The following is a 19,882-nucleotide window of genomic DNA, read 5'->3' as shown; positions in this document are numbered from 1 at the left end:
GGGCTCTGCGGGGCCCGGGTGGGGCTGGTGTAGGAGTCTTAAGGCATGACAGGAGGAGATTGGTGTTTCAGACTCACTACCCGGGCCGGTGGGGCAGAGGGGAGACGGAAGGGGAGCGAAGTCCATGGACACGTATATCTCTGTTTGGGAAACTGGGGGCAGAGCCAAAGCTGGTATAAACCATGAAACAGATTTTGTCGAAGTTTCCGTGGATCTGGGCCATGGAGACCACACCTCCCCAGTGGCCACACTCCCCTGCTGTTCCAGGCCGGGGGGAGCCCTGCAGAGACCTCCTCTCCAGCCCCTGGCAGACAGGTAACCGGGGCCTGCAGCACAGGAAGCAGCCTGGGGTTGGGCCCACCTCTGCCAGGGACACCTGTGCATCATCAGCAGAGCCCCCGTTTCCTCAGACGCCAGACACCGAGTCCTGTGCTGCCCGCATCCCATCCGGGGAAGCCACCGCGAGGCCCTGGGGGGCCGAGGGGAGGAGACTGGGGGACTGTCCAGGTGGGCCGAGCTCCATGCACCTGCCCACCATCTTTCCAGGGATAAGAAACACCTGTCGCTTGAACCGCCTGCTCTCACTGAATGCAAGGAGCCCCACCCACATGTGACCCTTGGACGAAAACCCCATAACTGGGCCGTCTGAGCTGGGCCCTCCAAACGCTCCCCAGGGCCAGTCTGTCCCAAGGCCCCCACCTCGCCTCTGCCCACCCCATGGGACTGCCCAGACCCGGGGGGAACTCGGAGGGCAGCAGGTCCAGTCCTGGCCTTTAAGACAGGGAACCTAAGGCCGGTGTCCAGAGGGACCTGCTCCAAGTCCCCACTGAGTTCGCTCCTGAGCCCCTGCCTGGGGCCAGCCCCGGGCTGGGTGTGGATCCCAGGGCTGAGTCTGACCCTGCCCAGCCCCCGGGGCTCCCAGCGCTCCAGCCCTGACCCTCTCTGCTCCCGGCACACACTTGCCCAGGGGCTCAGCCGAGGCTCCCGGCACACACTCACCCAGGGGCTCAGCCGAGGGGCCCCTCCAGCCCTGCCTCCAGGGAAGGGAAGCCCCCCGCCCAGTCCAGTCCCCTCCCCTCCCCTCCCACTCACAGCTCTGAAGCCCCACGTCACCTTCCCCACGGCCACTCCCCACCCTGCCCGGCCTCCGCCTGACCCCCTCCACCCTGGCTCGGGAACATCCTAAGGCAGGTCACACGCTGACGGTCACCCCCTCGCTCAGGCTGGCACTGCTCCGCTGCCCCCAGTCTCCTTTGGGAGGCCCGCCGGGACCGCGGCAGCTACACGGCTCTGCCGACACGCCCAGAACCCCTCCTGAGGGTGGGGAGCCCCCCCAACTCTGCCCGGAGCTGCGGCCTCTGCTGTGGGTTCTCCCCACCGGGAGGGAAAGACTCGGCTGGGATGGCGGGTTTGGACCGACTCCCGGACATCCTCTGTGTGCTCCCCACAGGCCGGCGCCGCGGCCCTGCCGCGTCAGCCCTGATCCGCAGCCGTGGGTGCGGGGGCCACAGGAGGACAGCCCCGCCACCTCCTCAGCTCCCAGACGGGCCGCCGCTGGTCCCAGCCCTCCCACATCAGGGCTGCGTGTTTCGGGACCCCGTCCCCTGCAGTGACTGTGAACCTCACTCAGGTCCCAGTGCAGGCACGGCCTCAAGACAGGCAGCCCAGACCTGGAGGTTGCCTTTCACACAAAAATCTTTAATAAAAATAGCTCTCTGCAGAACCAGTCCTAGACAGCAGTAGCAAACTCAAACTCCTGCCACCCGGGCAGCAAGGAGCAAGGCCAGCCGAGGGGTCTGAACCGAGGGCAGCGCTGCCCCGAAGGCGGAGGTCCGCCGGCCGCGCCGCGTGGGCCGTGGGCTCGGGGCCCACACACCTCCTCATTCCGCAAGAGGAGCTACAGACGCGCCTGCGCTTTTTAGGAGTGTCACTAACTGGTCGCCCTCCCCACCAAACGACAGGAGGAGGCTACGTAAGACACTCAAAGGCTGACAGGGAGCGGCGTGTCCTACACACTCAAGACAGAAGTAAGTGGGTTCACACGTCAGCAAAACACCGGGACGAGGGGACACCGGGGCATCTGGCAGGCAAACGGCCCTCGGTCAGCACGCAGGCGAGAGCAGGGGACGGAGGAAGGAGGAGAAGCGGCAGGCGGCCCGGGCGGCCCACCTCCCACGGCGCTGGGCGGCGGCCCCGGCTCGGCCCTAGTAGCCCAGGAGCCGCCTGGCCTCCTCGCTCTGGGCCTGCAGCGTCTCGCTGGTGTACTTCTGCAGGAGCTCCATCTTCTTCCTCCGCACGAGCGCCTCCTCGATCTGCGGGTGGGAGAGCGGAGGGCTCAGGCCGCAGGCCCTGCGAGGCCAACACGCCGCCTGGGCCCGGCCGGGAGCCCAGCACCCTGCGTCCGAGGCCCTGATCTCCGCCGGGGAGCAGGTGAGCGACACAGTGCTCGACTGCTGCCCCCAAGGCGCCTCGTCTGGACGCCTCGCCCTAACCTGAGCCCAGGGACCAACGCCCTGCGGTCGGGAGCGAGAGCCGCCCCAAGGGACAGGAAGCACCAAGAAAACCACGCGGCGCCCCGTGGGGCCCCTCGGAGGCCAGGCGGCCCCCAGCCCGTCCTACCTCTTGCTGCGACGGCACCGGGACGTGAGCGATGAACTTCTGCTGCCCGTCCTCCCCTCCTTTCTCCTGGCCGCCCTCCTCGTCAGACTGCAAAAGAGTACAACCAGAGGCCGCGCGGACGAGACCGTTAACAAGTGCCGGCACCGCCATAACGTGCACCAGCCTGCAGCCATTTAAAAGGAAAAACAGCGACGAGGAAGCTCTGTTCTCAGACAGAGAGACACCCGAGACACAGCGTTAAGTACAAGAAGCAACAGAACACTGTGTATTGCGCGACCTCTTGTACGAGGAAGAAAAGAGAAGCCAGTGATCTCAGTGAGGGTCAGTGGACAGAGGACAGGGCTGCGAAAGAGACGCTGTGTGGAATCTCTGTATACGTTTTGCATTTTGAGTCTTGTGAATACATTATCTATTTTTTAATTAAACTTAAAAAAAGCATATCTAGAAGAAAGCATCACTCAGAGGCTGCCTGTGAGTCAGCAGAGATCACTCATAACCTAAGGAATGACGTAGCCCTGGAGGCGTGAGGAGAGAGGAGGCCTGAGCGGAGGCAGGTCCACTGCCCGTGGGTCTCTGGGCCGGACCCTGACCCCGCCCCCGCCCCACGTCACCAGCTGCCAGGAAAGCCGCGGTGGAAGCTCTCAGATGCCGCTGGTAGGAGAAACCGGTCCCAGGGCTCTGGGAAAGTCGGGCTGTATCCACCCAGGCGAGCCCACGGGTGGAAGTTCCACTCCTCAGGGCTGACTCCAACAAGGAAGGCTGTTGTAGCCCCAAAGAATCCACACACGTGATGAAAGACACAGCACTGCCCACACGCGTCATACCACATCAGGTCCCTCGGTGGACAATGCGCTGTCACTGTGCAAGCCACTGGGGACACTGTGTGAAGGACCACACAGGACCCTCGGCAGCAGCTCTGCAACTTCCCGTAAATCTTAAGCATTTCAGGATAAACAATTCTTAAATCCTCTGATGGCCTTCCATCGCTCTCACGGTAAAGGAAAACGCTTCCCCAGGGGAGCCGGGGCCCTTGCTCGGCCCACCTCCCCTCCCCCAGCCTCCACTCTGCCCCCACTCTGCCCTCCAGCCACCGGCCCGTTCTCTGTCCCCCACGCTCCCATGGGGTCATCCGCTCACACTGTTCCCTGCTGCCTCTTCGCGTGGTTAATTCCCCCTTGTTTCCGGATCTCAGCTGAAGGGTCACGTCCCCAGCAAAGCCTTCACTGGCCCTGCCTTCACCATGTTGCTACCTAGAGCTCCTATCACAGTTGCCATTTCCCACGGTGTCTGCTGACCGGACTGTCTCCCCGGACTTCAAGCCACAAGCGAAGCGTGTTTGCTGTCCTGCCCCTCGAGTGGGCCTCACAGTAGCCACTCATTAAACAAAGATCCCTTGAAAGAGCAAATGGATTATTTGCATCTAGAGAAAATCTTCCTAGGGCACGCTGCCATCCTGCTTCAAATGCCTGCCTGAGGGCACGAACCTCAGGTCTGCTAGATCCTGTGTGATGGTGACTTAAGCCTCTCTGAGCCTGCTTCCTTGCCACTGACGTCACAGCAAGCCATGTGACGTCACACAGGGCCTGACCCATAGTCCAGGCATGGGTGCCTCCCCTCCCCTTGCTCAGTCCAGCAAATCAGTTCCATCCTGGACCTGCCCAGGGAGCAAGGCCTGCAGGGGTGCTGGGAGCAAGGGGGCTTTGCCTGAGGTATCACGGCTCCATCCCCAACCGGGACCCCCTGAGGAAGTCTCTTCCTTGCTCTGGGCTGGTTAAGACTACAGAAGAGTTACTGGCACTGCCATTTAAGCAGAAACAATGAGGTCATGGGCTAAAACACACTGGCTTCAAATGTGTTTATAAATCCAATTCCAGCATGTTCAGGAGGGCCTATCTCTGAGATGCAAGTAAGTCATCCCTGGTGTAAAGCAGTTTCACAAGTGCCCTCACAGCCGTTCCTCTCTGGAACCCTCCCTGTGAAGCCGGGAGGTGACCTTCGTCCCCACCGTCTAGGAGAGAAGGCCGAAGCCTCAGATGGCGGCAGGGGCAAGAGCCGGGCCTTGACCCTGACCCCTCGTCTGTGCTTCCTGCTACCGCCCCCCCATCCTCCACGGCACAGAGAAGGCGGTGAGTGCCAGGGGGTCCCCTGCCGCCCGCCCAGTACCTCCTCGTCGGTGACAGCATAGATGTTGACCTCCTCCTCCTCCTCCTCCTCTTCCTCCTCCTCCTCCTTCTCCCCTCTTGCCAGCCGGGCCTCTCTCTCTGCTTTCCACTTGTCCACTAATTCGGCTCTGACTGCAGACAAGGGAGAGCAGGCGTTACTCACTCTGGCCTCTAAGAAAGCGTTAAACACCACGCAGGGCGAGGCCAAGGCCTCCCTGCTGGAAAGGGTCAGCTTCATCCTGCCCCGGTGGGCAGGAATCAGACAGGAATCAGACGGGAGGGCAGCTTTTAGGGGACACACCCAGATCCTCCCCAGTTCAGCACCCTGAGGCTCTCAAAAAACTAAAACTAGAACTACCATGTGATCCAGCAATTCCATTCCTGGGTATATATCCGAAAAAAACAAAACACTAATTCGAAAAGATACATGCACCCCAATGTTCACAACAGTATTATTTACAGTTGCCAAGATATGGAAGTAAACTAAGTGCCCATCAACAGATGGATGGGTAAATAAGATGTGGTGTATACACACACACACACACACACACACACACACACATGCATATACACAACGGGATCCTACTCAGCCATAAAAAAGAATGAAATAATGCCATCTGCAGCAACATGGATGGACCTACAGATTATCACACTAAGTGAAGTAAGTCAGACAGAGAAAGACAAATACTGTACGATCTCACTTCTATGTGGAATCTAAAAAATACAACAAACTAGTGAATATAACAAAAAAGAAGCAGACTCACAGATATAGAGAACAAACTAGTGGTTACCAGTGGAGAGAGGGAAGTGGGGAGAGGCAATTTAGCGGTAGGGGATTAAGAGGTACAAACTATTAAGATAAAATAAGCTATACAAGGATATATTATACAACATGGGAAATACAGCCAATATTTTATAATAACTGCTAATGGAATATACCTTTAAAAATTGTGAATCTCTATACTGTACACCTGTAACTTACATAATATTGTACATCAACTACTTCAATTTTTAAAAAAGCCCTAAAAAAAACAATGTTCCTTATAAAAATAAAAATAAAACCCCATTTTCAAGGGAGAGAAAAGAAACCAGATGCCAGCAGCAATGAAATGAAATGCCCGCAGACCTACGTTTCTTTTCATATTCCTGTTCCAAAGGCACAATAACACCATCGTCTTCATCTAGGTAACCGTAGTATTCAAAATCGATCGCCTTCATGAGCTCAGCGCGTGTCTTTCTTGGAGGAGGAAGAGCTAAAAGAAAGAATTCACCAGCTTAGCTGAATTCCCCGTCATAATCTCACTCAAGCCTTCTCCTCATACAATCTTACGCAGGCATACAGTAGGTGTGTTCATGAAAATATCATGAAATAGGCACTTCTCTACACTAGTAATGGGATTATATACGTGGTACCACTCTTTTTAAAATCAGTGTTGAGGGCTTCCCTGGTGGCACAGTGGTTAAGAATCCGCCTGCCAATGCAGGGGACACGGGTTCAAGCCCTGGTCCCGGAAGATCCCACATGCCGCAGAGCAACTAAGCCCGTGCGCCACAGCTACTGAGCCACAACTACTGAGCTCACGAGCCACAACTACTGAAGCCCGCACGCCTAGAGACTGTGCTCTGCAACAAGAGAAGCTACCATGATGAAAAGTCTGTGCACCGCAACGAAGAGTAGCCCCTGTTCGCTGCAACTAGAGAAAGCCTGCGTGCAGCAACGGAGACCCAATGCAGGCAAAAATAAATAAATAAAATAAATTTAAAATAAATAAATAAATAAAATTAAATCAGTGTTGAAATCTTTGACCCAATTAGTCCAGTTAGAAGGAATCTATCCTAATTTAAAAAACAGAAACAAAAGCTGGCAAAGCTTTATGGGCAGAGGTGTGCATCACAGCGTTATTTATACAACAGTGAAAACTTGGACACCCAAGGATTATGATCTGCAATTCAAGCATGGCGGAGGGGAGGGGATCCTGAAGCCCCAGTAATGCTGCTTCATAGGGTGCTTTAACAACACAGGAAATGCCATAATATTTAATGAAAAAACTAAGAATACAGATAAAACAAAAGAAACTACAAACAAAAAAGATAAATGAGAAATTCCTGAAGAAAATACTTTCAGACTAAGAATTACTATTCAGAATATTTAGTAATACTTGAAAATCAAAAGGGAAATGACAACCCAACAGATTAGTCAAAGAATAAAAGCTGATAATTGAAGAAGAAAAAACTCTTATGTATGAAAATTTCATTTAGTAACTGAATTCAATTGTCAATTTCATTAGTAATGGGGGGAACAAAAAAATAAAAATAATACATTGTTTCAAGCACCAGATCAGCAAAAATGTTATAATTATAAACATCTAGAAATAACTAAATACCAAAGGAGGGATGGTCACACCAAATACGGTTAATCCCTGAGACTCTCTAATCCGTCACATCACTTGGCGTTCTAAGGAGAACCATGAGGGGACACGGACGGCCTGCACACACAACCCTGTCCACCCCTCCACCACGTGGGCTGCATCCAGGACAGGCTGAAACCTAGCAGCCTCAGAGCGCTGCATGCATTCCGGCCACTGGATGGAGCTGTGATCCAACCAAAGCCAACCAGACTCAACTCTGGGAATTCTGCTTGAACTGTTTTGGGGGAAAAAAATCTGTTGCTGAGAGAGAACAAAATTTAAGTCGATGACGGACAACCAGCCACCACAAGAGGAGAGTGAGACAGAGAAAAAAGCTCACAGGATGGAAGCCAAAACTGCAACACGGAGCAATGTGACCTGGAACCGGCCATTCCTGAAGGCAACCTTGTCAGTTATGTGAGCCAATAAATTTATAGACTTTTCTGCCTAAAGTAATTGGGGTTGAGTCACCTGTCACTTATGCTGATGTAATTTAGTTGATGAAATAAGCATGGGAGTACATGGAAAAGGCTGGAAGGGAACATTCCAAACAGATAATAACAGTGACGGGTCACCTCTAGCAGGGCACTGGGATGGGGGTCAAGGGGATCAAGGGGACTGTGCTACTATTTTTTTTTTTTTTTGCCGTGCGGCATTCGGGGTATTAGTTTCCCAACCAGGGTTTAAACCCGTGCCCCCTGTAGTGGAAGCACAGAGTCTTAACCACTGGACCGCCAGGGAAGTCCCTGTGCTACTATTTCCATTATACGCATTAAGACTAAGTTGCGCGCTTTCTTGGTTAAAAAAAAAAAAACAACTCTATGACTGGAATAAATAAAAATAAATTTAGAAACAATGTAAAAGCAAAAAAAAAAAAAAAGTAACATACACAGCACACCCTCACTTTAGTAGCCTTAAAAAACTGGAAGGGGATACACCCCAACATGTCAACAACCCTCATCCGTAAGTTGTGAAAACGTGGGTGTTTTTTCTGATTTTCTGTATTTTACATCGTGTCTATAATAAAATTATACTGCATTCATAATAAACGGCATGATATTTAAACTCTGAATTATTTTAAGTGATGCCAATCACGCATGCAAAACCAGTGTGTGCATAATGAATTTAAGAATGAGCAGGGCTTCATGAAAGCAGAATTGTATTTTTAAACAAACAGGAAACCGACTGGAAGGAAACAGCAGAACGCCAGCAGTGAGAGGAATCCTGGTCTCATCCTTCTCTGCTTTCCACACTTCTTTCTATAAAATGCTTGGACGGCTTTTTGAAAAGTCAAAATTAAGATACACAGAAATTCCAGACCAGCGGTTTCCAACTGCATTTTGGAGGCTCCCAGGGCTGTGGAGGGAAGGGCAGGAGCCGAGAGGGTGCCCGGCTTGGATTCACTCTCCTCCACTTGTGCATTTCGGGGTTTGGCCCGAGGTGTCATGTGTCCTTCAGTTAGGAGTTGTTTCAACTGAACACATAACTGAAAATGAAGCTGACTGAACTGCAAATAGGGAGACTCCTCGTTCACACTCAGACGGGTGTGGGCAGAGCCTGCAATCTGACACCTGTCAGTTCTGGGTTCCCGTTCTCACCCCAACTGTGTGCCCACCTGAGAACGAAAATCCTCTGAGGACACGGGGCTGCTGTGAGGCTAAGAAACGGCATAGGAAGAGTGCCCTGCAGATGGCATGTCTACTGTTACAAGCAGGACCAAGATTCCCAGGCTAACACCCCGGCGAACACCAGTTACTTACGTTCTCTCTCAAACAGCTCTCTGACGCCAGGCAAGTCTTTCGCTGCTCCGAAGTACTTGTAACCTCGATTTCCTGGGACTTCTTTCCCTTCATGATCCAGCATTTTAGGGCCAACTTTCTTATTGGGAAGGAAAAAGAGAAAATGGATCTGATCCTTAAACCCACTATTTCCATGTTTGCAAACAGATTTAAGATGATAATGCTAAAGGTAGAAAATATTAATGTACACAGAAATATATTTAGGTACTTTTTTTAATCCCTTAAAAATCAACCTAAATACCTAACAGTAAGAGGATGATTTAAGTAAATTATAGCATATTCAGGATGGAACATATCCTATAGCTTAAAAATGATGGTTCATACGAAACTCTTATATTGACTTAGAAAAACACAATATAATGTTAAGTGAAAAAAGCTTTAAAAAATTGCAAAAAACCTAAATGACAAGCAGTAGAAGACAAATGAAATATCCAGAAGATGGAATTCTCTCCACTAAAAATGATGATGTTGACAGCTGCATACATTATGTGACCCTGGACAAGGCTCTGTGCCGTAAGGGGAAAGGCCATAAGGATGAAACTCAATAAAACAGCCAAGTGATTGTATCAAAGTTAAATGTCTTAAACTCTACCATGCTTATATAAGAGAACATTCTTATACACACGAAAGTATCTCTTAGGAAATACCCCTTAAGTATTAAGGGGTAAAAGAACATGATGTATTTAAGCCTCAAACGGTTCAGAGAAAATAAATCTCAAGGTACACATAGAAAATGATAAAGCAAATACAGCAAAATGTTAAAAACTGGTAAATCCGTATAAAGGGTACATAGGATTTCTCTATACAATTTGTGGAACTTTCTGTGAGCTCAGAAATGCTTTTTGAAACGATTATATAAATGATTATTTACTGACATGAACATATGCGTCTGATAAACTGTTAAGTGAACAAAGCATATAGTTAGAATAATGAACCATTATCTGTAAAAATAAATATATATATATATGCATAGAAGAAATTCTAGAAAGATAAGTAGAAAATGTTAATAGCAGTCATTTCTGGGTGGTAGCAAAATATATAATGTAATCTATATCACACATAGAGTATATAAAATTTTTTTTTTTTAAATACATCCTTTTATTAGAATTGCCAAAGAAGTATTTGGAATTTTTGCTTTTGTTGTTGCTGATGTTGCTTTTTTTTTTAATTGAACCATCTTTTTCCCTTTATTTATTTATTTATTAATTATTTATGGCTGTGTTGGGTCTTCGTTTCTGTGCGAGGGCTTTCTCTAGTTGCGGCGAGCGGGGGCCACTCTTCATCGTGGTGCACGGGCCTCTCACTATTGCGGCCTCTCTTGTTGCAGAGCACAGGCTCCAGACGCGCAGGCTCAGTAGCTGTGGCTCACGGGCCTAGTTGCTCCGCGGCATGTGGGATCTTTCCGGACCAGGGCTCGAACCCGTGTCCCCTGCATTGGCAGGCAGATTCTCAACCACTGCGCCACCAGGGAAGCCCAATTTTTTTTATATTTTAGAATTTTTATATTTTTTGTTTTGTATTCTTTTTTTTTGACATAAAAGTAGGTATTCTTTATACAATCAAAGTTACCATTTTGAAAAGAAGTATAAAACCTAGAACCAAAATTGTACATACATGAGTATGACCTCAGTTACAGGACTCATGGAAAAACAATGGACGGAAACATTCCAGAAGCTGCTCCTAGTTAAAAGGATCATGACTGCATGGTGTTCTGCTCTATACTTTTCTGAACTTAACATATTACTTTTTCTCTTATTATTGTACTAAAATACACGTAACATAAAATTTACCTTCTTAACCATTTTTAAGTGTCCAGGTCAGTGGTATTAGTACATTCATAGTGTCATGCAACCATCACCACCATCTGGTAAAACAAACTCTAAATGTGTCACTTTTTTTTTTTTTAGCTGCGCTGCGCGGCTTGCAGGATCTTAGTTCCCCGACAAGGGACAGAACCTGGGCCACAGCAGTTAAAGTGCTGAGTCCTAACCACTCGACCACCAGGGAATTTCCTAAATGTTACTTTTGTACATAGAAAATAAAAATAAAATTCTTTAGCATTAAAAAGACACTAGGGCTTCCCTGGTGGCGCAGTGGTTAAGAATCCGCCTGCCAATGCAGGGGACATGGGTTCGAGCGCTGGTCCGGGAAGATCCCACATGCCACGGAGCGACTAAGCCCGTGCGCCACAACTACTGAGCCTGTGAGTCACAACTACTGAAGCCCACGTGCCTAGAGCCCATGCTCCGCAACAAGAGAAGCCACCGCAATGAGAAGCCCATGCACTGCAATGAAGAGTGGCCCCCGCTCACCGCAACTAGAGAAAGGCCGCGCGCAGCAATGAAGACCCAGCACAGCCAAAAATAAAAATAATAAATTAAAAAAAAAAGACTCTAGAAGGAAATACATAAAAACATTACTGTTGACTCTGGGTGGTGGAACTTAAGAATATCGTACATATTAATTTTGCAACCCTTCCAGGAAGGGTAATAAACCTCTGCACTAAAGCAGTCTGACAGGGAGCAAAATCACCGTCACAGAACTACTGAAGATGCAGTGAGAACGTTCCTAGCACAGGTACTCCAGGAGTGGAAGTGCCTTTGTTTCTGCAACAAGAATAAATGCCTCATTTTTAGGCCAGGTACTAACGTGAGAACTGTGGTTTTGCATTAAATACATAGAAAAACTGCACATATTTCTTACATAACATACTACAGTCCACTGACTAGATACTACTGGTTCAAATGACCTGGGTAAATGGGGCAGGGCCTGGGGCAGCATTTTTCAAAGTTGAGACCCACTGGCGGGTCGTGAAATCCATTACATGGGTCATAATCATCAATTTTTTAAAAAATCAAGATAGAACAGAATTGAAAATATCAAACTGCAGCAACATATACCAAGTATTTTTTCAGTACTGCGCTGTGATATAGTGAGTGAGTGAGTGTGTGTGTGTGTGTGTGTGTGTGTGTGTGTTTATTTTAGAGTGGGTCATGGGCCTAAAAGCTTGAAAGTCACTGTTCTAGAATACTGCATTTAAAGAATCCAGAGAAAGGAAGCACAGCCATGTCCCCAGGGCCCCCTTGAGTACAGAAGCCTACAATGGAATGGTTGTCCCAATTCTCAAGGAGTTCAGAGAAGACTGTGAGGGGCCAAGGCCATTTCAAACAAGAGGCCCAGGGAGCCCGCGTGGCTCACTCTGGAACACCTGGCCAGTACACGTGCTGAGGCCTGCGCTGTGGACCTTTAAGCACCACTGGCCCGTGCTTTCACGTTTCCTGTCCACGCGCAACAGGCACTGTGAAGCCTCCTTTCATCTCTCCAGTGCCTACTCTGTGGCAGGGCTGCGGGGGCAGCAGGAGCCACCCTGCAGGCAGACAGCGCCTGTGCTCAGCCCCCCGGGCCGCGGCTTGCTTACCCCATAGTCAGGACCGCCCAGCTCCTTGATCCGGGCCTCCCAGTGTCCCTTCTCTCTTAGCAGCTTGTTAATTTCATCATTCAGGTCACGAATTCGGAATTCACCTAGACCAGCTAGAAAACAAAAATGTCCTATCGTTTCTTGAAAATACCACTCTATGTCATAGCCTTAAGAGTGAATGTCAACACCTAAAAAGGTGCATAACACAAAGATACTATTTCAATTTATAAGAAAACCCACCCACACCGAACTCACGGAAGGGCAACAATCATGCACAGAGTTTGAGCAGCACGGGGGGGAAAGAGCTTCATCCTCATTAGCAACCACAGAAACACAAACTGAAGCAACCCTGCAGCTCCATTTACACTGCCACTGAAACAGTGAACTCTTAGAGGTGGGGACACAGCGTCCAGTGTCAGCCAAGATGCAGCGAGGCAGCGACAGCATCAGGGCTGGCGGCAGTCTGTGTTAGTCTAGTCCTTTCAGGAAAGCAACACCTAGTTAAGTGGGAACATCTTCGACAAAGACTAGGGCCTGAGAATTGAGCCTAAGGGACAGATTTATAGTCTTTATTTTTTACTTATTTATTTTTTGGCTGCACCGCGCAGCATGCCATATCTTACCTCCCCCGACCAGGGATCGAACCTGTGCCCCCTGCAGTGGAAGCGCGGGTTCTTAACCACTGGGCCGCCAGGGAAGTCCATAAGGGACAGATTTAAAGGGATGACGACAGGGAGTTTGCTGAGGTGTAGTCGTTGGCGGCTGGGAGCCAGGAGCAGTTGGGGCTATTCCAAGGGAGAAGCCTTCCCTTTCTCCACGGAATTGCTTTTGTGCCTTTGTCAAGTCAACTGACCACATACGTGTGCCCCTATTTCTGGACTTCTTACTCTGTTCAATTGGTCTGTGTGTCTATCTTTCACCAATACCCAATTGTCTTGAATAGCTTTAGCTTTACATTAAATCATGAAATTAGGTGTTATGAATACTCCAATTATTTTCTTTTTCAAAACTGCTTTGGCTATTCTAGTTCCTTTGCCTTTCCATTTAAATTTTAGAAACAGTTCGTCAACATAAACCAAAAACCACTGCTGGGATTTTGACTGTGATAGATTTCAAAAAGAAAACGAATCGACACCTTTCCTATATTGAGTCTTCCCATCCACAAACACTGTCTATGTCTCCATTTGATTGGTTCTTTGACTTCTTTCATCACTGTTTTATAGTTTTCAGCATACAGGTCATACATATATTTTGTTAGATTTATACCTAAGTATTTCTTGTGTTTTGATGCTTCTGTAAATAACACTTTAATAAAAGTTCTAGTTCCAAATGTTCACTGCTAGTACATAGAAATAGAATTGATTTTTGTGTATTGACTTTCTATTCTGCGATCTTGCTAAACTCATTTATTCATTTTAGAAATCTTTCTGTAGATTCCTTGGGATTTTCTACACAGAAAGTTATGTCATCTCAGAATAGAGCATTTTTCTTCCCTTCCAATCTTTGGGCCTTTTATTTCCTTTTCTTGCTTTATTGTACTGGAAGGGAATTCCAGTACAATACTGAATAGAAGTGGTGAGAATGGATATCTCCACCTTGTTCCTGATCTTAGCAGGAAAGCATTCAACCTATAGCTGGCTATAGGTTTTTTGGTAGAAGTCCCTTATGAGGAAAAAAAAAAAAGCTCCCTTCAATTCCCAGTTAGCTGAGGGTTTTTTTTTGGTTTTTGTTTTTAATTTTTTTAATTTATTTATTTTTGGCTGCGCTGGGTCTCCGCTGCTGCGTGCGGCACATGGGCCCCTGCATTGGCCGTTGGATTCTTAACCACTGCGCCACCAGGTAAGTCCTGATCTTTTTAAAGAACCCGCTTTTGTTCTATTTTCTCTATTCATCTTCTGTTTTCAATTTCATTGATTTCTTCTCTTTATTATTTCCTTCCCTCTGCTTACTTTGGAATTAATTTGCTCCTCCTTTTAAGTTTCTTAGGGTAGAAGCTTAGATCACTGACTTGAGACCTTTCTTATTTTCTTTTATTTTAATGCTATAAATTTTCACCTAAACACTGCTTTACCTGCACGCCATAAATTTTTTTGTCCCCTGAATTCTGACATTACGTTTTCATTCTCATTCAGTTCAAAATATTTTCTAATCTCCTTGAGGTTTCCTCTTAGTATGGGTTGTTTAGAAGTATGTTTAATTTCTAAATAGTTAGGAATTTTCCAGATATCTTTTTGTTATCGATTTCTATGTTAACTGTGTTATAATCAGTGAACATACTTTGCAAAATTTTAAGTAAGTTTTCTAACATTCATATTATAACCTAAAATATGCTTTATTTTGGTGAATATTCCATTTGCTCTTAAAAAAAGAAATTGTACTCTTTTTTGTGAGGTGGAGTGTTCCATAAAGGTCAACTAGGTCAAACTGATCGATAGTATTGTTCAGTTCTTCTATGTTCTTACTCATTTTGTACCTACTTGTTCTATTGATTATTTTTTTTTTAATTTATTTATTAATTAATTTATTTAATTTTTGGCTGCGTTGGGTCTTTGTTGCTGCGCATGGGCTTTCTCTAGCTGTGGTGAGCGGGGGCTACTCTTTGTTGCGGTGCGCAGGCTTCTCATTGTGGTGGCTTCTCTTGTTGTGGAGCACGGGCTCTAGGCGTGCGGGCTTCAGTAGTTGCAGCACGTGGGCTCAGTAGTTGTGGCTCACGGACTCTAGACCCCAGGCACAGTAGTTGTGGCACACAGGCTTAGTTGCTCCGTGGCATATGGGATCATCCCAGACCAGGGATTGAACCTGTGTCTCCTGCATTGGCAGGCGGATTCTTAACCACTGCGCCACCAGGGAAGTCCCTGTTCTATTGATTATTGAGAGAGGAGGCTGACGTCCCCAAGGCTAATTGTGGATGTGAGAATCGAGCACTTTAAACAGACAGGCTAGCTTACCATTCTGAATTTGAGCCACTTTTTTTGAGATCTCTCCAATGATCTGTGAAAAAAATAAAAGGCAATATATTTTTATGACTTTTGAGTAAGCCTGAAAGCATAAGAAATATATAATTCAAAATCAGTAATTAAAAATTCTTAGAATTCTGGTTGAAGAGTCATGTAGCTACAAAAGCCATCAGAGACCTGTTCTTCCGTAAGATCAGATTCACCCAGCACATACCTGTCGTCTCCACTTCTCGGCTTTGGGCAGCTCAGTACACTCCGAGGCAAGGAAGGGTCTTCGCTCCTAAGGAAAAGCAGAACACATGCTGCCGCTGTACTGTATGAAATTACAAGCTTTGTGCAACATTCATGACTGACTCAGGCCTGAAGCCTGAAATGTCTAACAGGCTAAAGACATCTGCAGCTTCAGTTCCAGGTGCTCTTCATCAAGCCTTATGGCTCATGCTGCAGCCTCTCCTTAGGAAAGAACTACACAGGCAAAAAATTCACTGCATTGTACCTGGTACAGGCAGCCACTGGAAACAACGTAAAAGTCCAGTACACTTGACCCCTGAGCAACATGGGGGTTAACCCAAGTATAACTTACAGTCGGGCTTCAGTATCTGTGTTTCTTCCGCACCCACAGATTCAACCAAGCACAAACCGTGTAGTTCTGTAGTATTTACCGTTGAAAAACATCCGTGTATAAGTGAACCAATGCAGTTCAAACTCGTGTTGTTCAGGGTCAGTTGTTACAGAGAGATGGCGAAGTACACCCGGTTATACCCATTTCATGACATATTTATACTACCTTAGGAAATGACAGCTCTCAGTGTTTAGAACATACACATACATGCATGTCTGTGTGTATACAGGTGTGTGTGCGGGGGTGTGTATAATTTTAAAAAACAAAACAAAAATATTCAAGGAACAGTACATATTCCCCCTAACCTGGCTGAGTCTCCATGCGCTAAGGTCATTACTGGTTTCAGGTTAGAGCTGCTCCTCACAGCACACCCCACTTTGTACCATTCAGTATTAGGCAGGGCTGGGATAGCATGGAAACCCAATCATCATATTACAGAGCAGACAGAAGCACAAGCAGTCAGATCATCACACTGCCCCAGCTACCTGGGATTCAAGTGTACAGACTCATAAGACACAGGAAAGCATGGACGAGGAAGAGGAAGATCTGGAGTCTGAAGTCTGTTCAGGAGGGAGTTTTACTGCACTTCTTCTCAATAATTTAAAAATTCATGAGGAAGATTTAAACCAACCTTTACTTTTCCCTCTTCCAGCTGAGCTTGGCGAAATCTTGCTAAGGCCGTCCTACCGGGAACAGAGAAGACACCGTTAGATCCTGCTCAAAGATCTCTTATCATCCAAGTTCCTGGATGGGTAAATCTGCTCATGACCTTACTGAATGTCATCCATTACTCATAGACATATATACATATTGCAATCAAGAAACCACAGAGAAGTTATGGGTTTCCATGTTCCAAAAGGTAGGGCTTATAAGGATTTGTGTTCCTTTCACCCATACGGCGTGTAAGGACTGGACTGTGGGAAACTCTACTCGTCAGGCCACTGTGGCGAGCAACACATCCAGATGTTAAAAAGACTAATATTATGGGCTGTCACTCTATCAGCCCCTGCACCACCCCAGGTGAGCAAATGTTCATCCAGAGTAAGTTCTGGCAGCTGTCAGAAAACACTATGGGGAAAACAAATGTATGGGCAAATACTATATGAATACTATTTCAACACAGGTAGAGAAAGAAAGCTATACCAAAAGACCAAACAGAAATTTACAGACGAAATCGAGTTGATACGTACATGGCCTTTTCCGCATTTCGGGCCTGAAAGGAGAGAGAAGGGGAAAAAAATGTCCACGTTTAAAGAGCTTTTTCTTTTACTTTCTAGAAAAACGTTTCATTTACTTTGTAGAGAAAAGTTTCACAAGGACACAGGCACAAGCAGAATGCCTGAAGTAGTACATGAACATAGTAACAATCGCAACAACAATCACAAGATGCCCACATCCCGTGGCCTTACTTACGCTGCTGTCTCTACCTAAAGTCTTTACTCCTCCACTCCCCCAAACCCCTTGGATCTGGCCACTCATCCTTCAGAATTTACCTGTGTTATCACCGTCCCAGACAATTCTTCTGTGGCCCCTTCATCCCAGCCAGGCTGCCCCCCTCTGTCTGGGTTTATACCTACCACACAATTTCCACCCAGCATCACAATTGTCTGTTCCCTGCCAGTGAAATTTGAGGAAGGAAAGACTGGCTTTTACAAAGTAAGTTTTATCTAAATACTGTTGCACTAATGTCAAGTCAATTATCCCTGAAACACAGTGTCAGACACGGAACACGTTTTCTGGGTTGCAGTGTAAGTAGAAAGAGTACTTGCTGAGTCAAGGACTTGAGTTTCACTCCCGGCTCTCCAACTTACGATCCCTGAGAGGTTGTCTCTCTAAGCCTCAGTTCCCCCACCTTTACAGCAGGGATCATACCTTTTATCTCATAAAGATGTCATGATGATTTAATGAGATAAATACATGAAGTCATCAGAAGCTCAGCAAAAGTGAGCTCAATTTAAATCTTTTTGACTCTCCCTTTCAATGGACACAGAAACAAACTTGTCAAGTTTGTTTGATAGATAAATGAACACAATATCTACTAAGGAATAAAACAGAGGTTCTCCCAGGAGAAGCCATCATCTTGAAGGCTGAGGCTGTGTCCTATCTATTTCATTAAAGCCTACAGATTCTAAGTATTTACTTTAATGTTTCTCAATGCTTACTCCATGCTTGAAACACCACGCTAGGTACTAGGAATTTAGTCACGGTTCTCCCTTTTGAGGGAACTCATAGGAATTTCCCCAAAAAACCCATGAATCTTGTGATAAGGGCATGTACCAGGGGTGATGGAAACCCACAAATATGAATGCGTGTTGGTGACAGTTTGCCAGAAACATCCAGGCCCAGGGATCCTTCTGTCCTGCTAGGGAACGGAGACCGGCGATTCCCTGTTTGTCAGAATTCAGAAACAAGAGGCAGAATCAAGAGGCTGAGCCGGCTAGTATGAAGCAGTAATACGGGGCACATCCTCCGAGGGCTGGAGAATAGAAAGGGCTGCTTTTTGTCCACCGGTTTCTCTCGTCCTCCGGATCTTGGGCTCATCAATCTACAATGGCATCCATTACACCTTCTACCATTTATTACGGCGTCGTGTGCTTCGCTTAATGAGACCATCATGGTAACCAACATGTAAGAGTATCCTCCTTGTGCCGGCACTGCGTGCTCCGTCGTGAGCGCTTCTAGAACAAATGAAGCAGCCGACCACCCGCGCCCGCCCACAGCGATCACACCCTCCTGCGGTCACACGACGCCGGCCACTCGTCCATCCGTGGACCCCGACAACGCGCCAGACACCGTGTCAGGCGTTAAGGAGGCAGAGGTGGGAAGACCCTGCCCTCGGGAAGCTCCCCGTCGGGGACCCGGAGAGCAGACACAAGGCAAACAGCGCAGAAACCGCTGCTGGGCCCCTCACGGGACGCGGCGCCGGCCCTGCGCCTCCCGGAGCCTCGGCTTCCCGGTGGGGAACTACAGCGCGCCGTCCGGACTAAGCACGGCCGCGGACGGCGCGGCGGCGCCGAGGCTCAGCTTCCTCCAGCCTCTGGGCTCACGCGGCGCGAAGACCCCCCGCGTCCCGGGCGCGGATCCTGTAGCCCGCAGGGGTCCCCTGGGCGCCCCGGACCCGGCCCGCCGCTCGCCTCCCTCACTCCCCGACCCGCTCACCATGGTGCGAGGGAGGGCGCCGCCCTCAGGCCGCGCGGCCCCAGCCCAGGGAGCTTCGCCGCCCCAGGCGCGGCCAACCCGGACGGGAACTGAAGGTTTTCGCTGACGGCACCACCGGCTTCTGAGTCGGAAGGATAACTGGGAAGGACCAGAAGTGACGGACCGGAAGCGAAATTGAGAGTTGACCCGGGGAGGGGAAGAAAACGCAGGCGAGCTCCCGTAGGCGGCCCTCCCTCGGCGTCTTGACCTCGCACCGTCACGCCCGTACGGAAAATAGGGGCGCTGGCAGAACCGCGCTTGCGCAGTGGAACCGACGTGCCTCTAACTGGGCGCGGGGCGCTGGTTTTGCTCTCGCGATAACAACGGCGAGACGTCCCGCGGTAGCTGTTGGTCCTGCACACGCGGTCCTGCGGTTGTGTGTGAGGCTAGCTGAGATGTGTGTGCAACTGTAGGTGCGCATCCCTCCTGCCCTGTCTGGTTCTGCGAGATCAGACACGCCCTGTGGAAGTTACTCGTCCTCATGCCTCTGAGTGGACGGGGCCGCTAGACTGGGCCCTCCCGCCGCCTGCGTGCTCTCCAGGGGCAGGAGCTGGCCCGGCCTCGCCAACCCCCACTCGCCTCCCAGGCGTTTACTTGCGGCCTGTGCTTTTTCTGAGATTTTCTCCTCCTGGAATCGAGGGGTCTGTCGGAGCTGGACCAGGGCTTGAGGTCACCCTTTTAAAATAAGCAATGTAAGGT

At 48.5% G+C, this 19,882-nt stretch overlaps 1 protein-coding gene across 1 annotated transcript; it reads right to left on the bottom strand.

Annotated features, from left to right (window-relative positions):
- Positions 1-1,677: 1,677 nt before the first annotated feature.
- ISY1 (ISY1 splicing factor homolog) lies at positions 1,678-19,457 on the bottom strand. The gene is made up of 11 exons (XM_082345324.1): positions 19,145-19,457; positions 17,176-17,198; positions 16,617-16,668; positions 15,578-15,643; positions 15,355-15,397; positions 12,407-12,519; positions 8,950-9,067; positions 5,912-6,034; positions 4,783-4,913; positions 2,620-2,706; positions 1,678-2,312 (listed from the first exon to the last, which is right to left on the bottom strand). The coding sequence occupies exons 1-11, from the start codon at positions 19,145-19,147 to the stop codon at positions 2,205-2,207; spliced, it is 867 nt and encodes a 288-aa protein (XP_082201450.1). The 5' UTR covers positions 19,148-19,457; the 3' UTR covers positions 1,678-2,204.
- Between the last annotated feature and the right edge of the window lie 425 nt (positions 19,458-19,882).

This window comes from Balaenoptera borealis, assembly GCF_965194805.1.
Source record: "Balaenoptera borealis genome assembly, chromosome: 12".
NCBI lineage: Eukaryota > Metazoa > Chordata > Mammalia > Artiodactyla > Balaenopteridae > Balaenoptera > Balaenoptera borealis.
The sequence above is the reverse complement of the archived record's forward strand: the minus strand, read 5'-3'. Positions and strand labels throughout refer to the sequence as shown.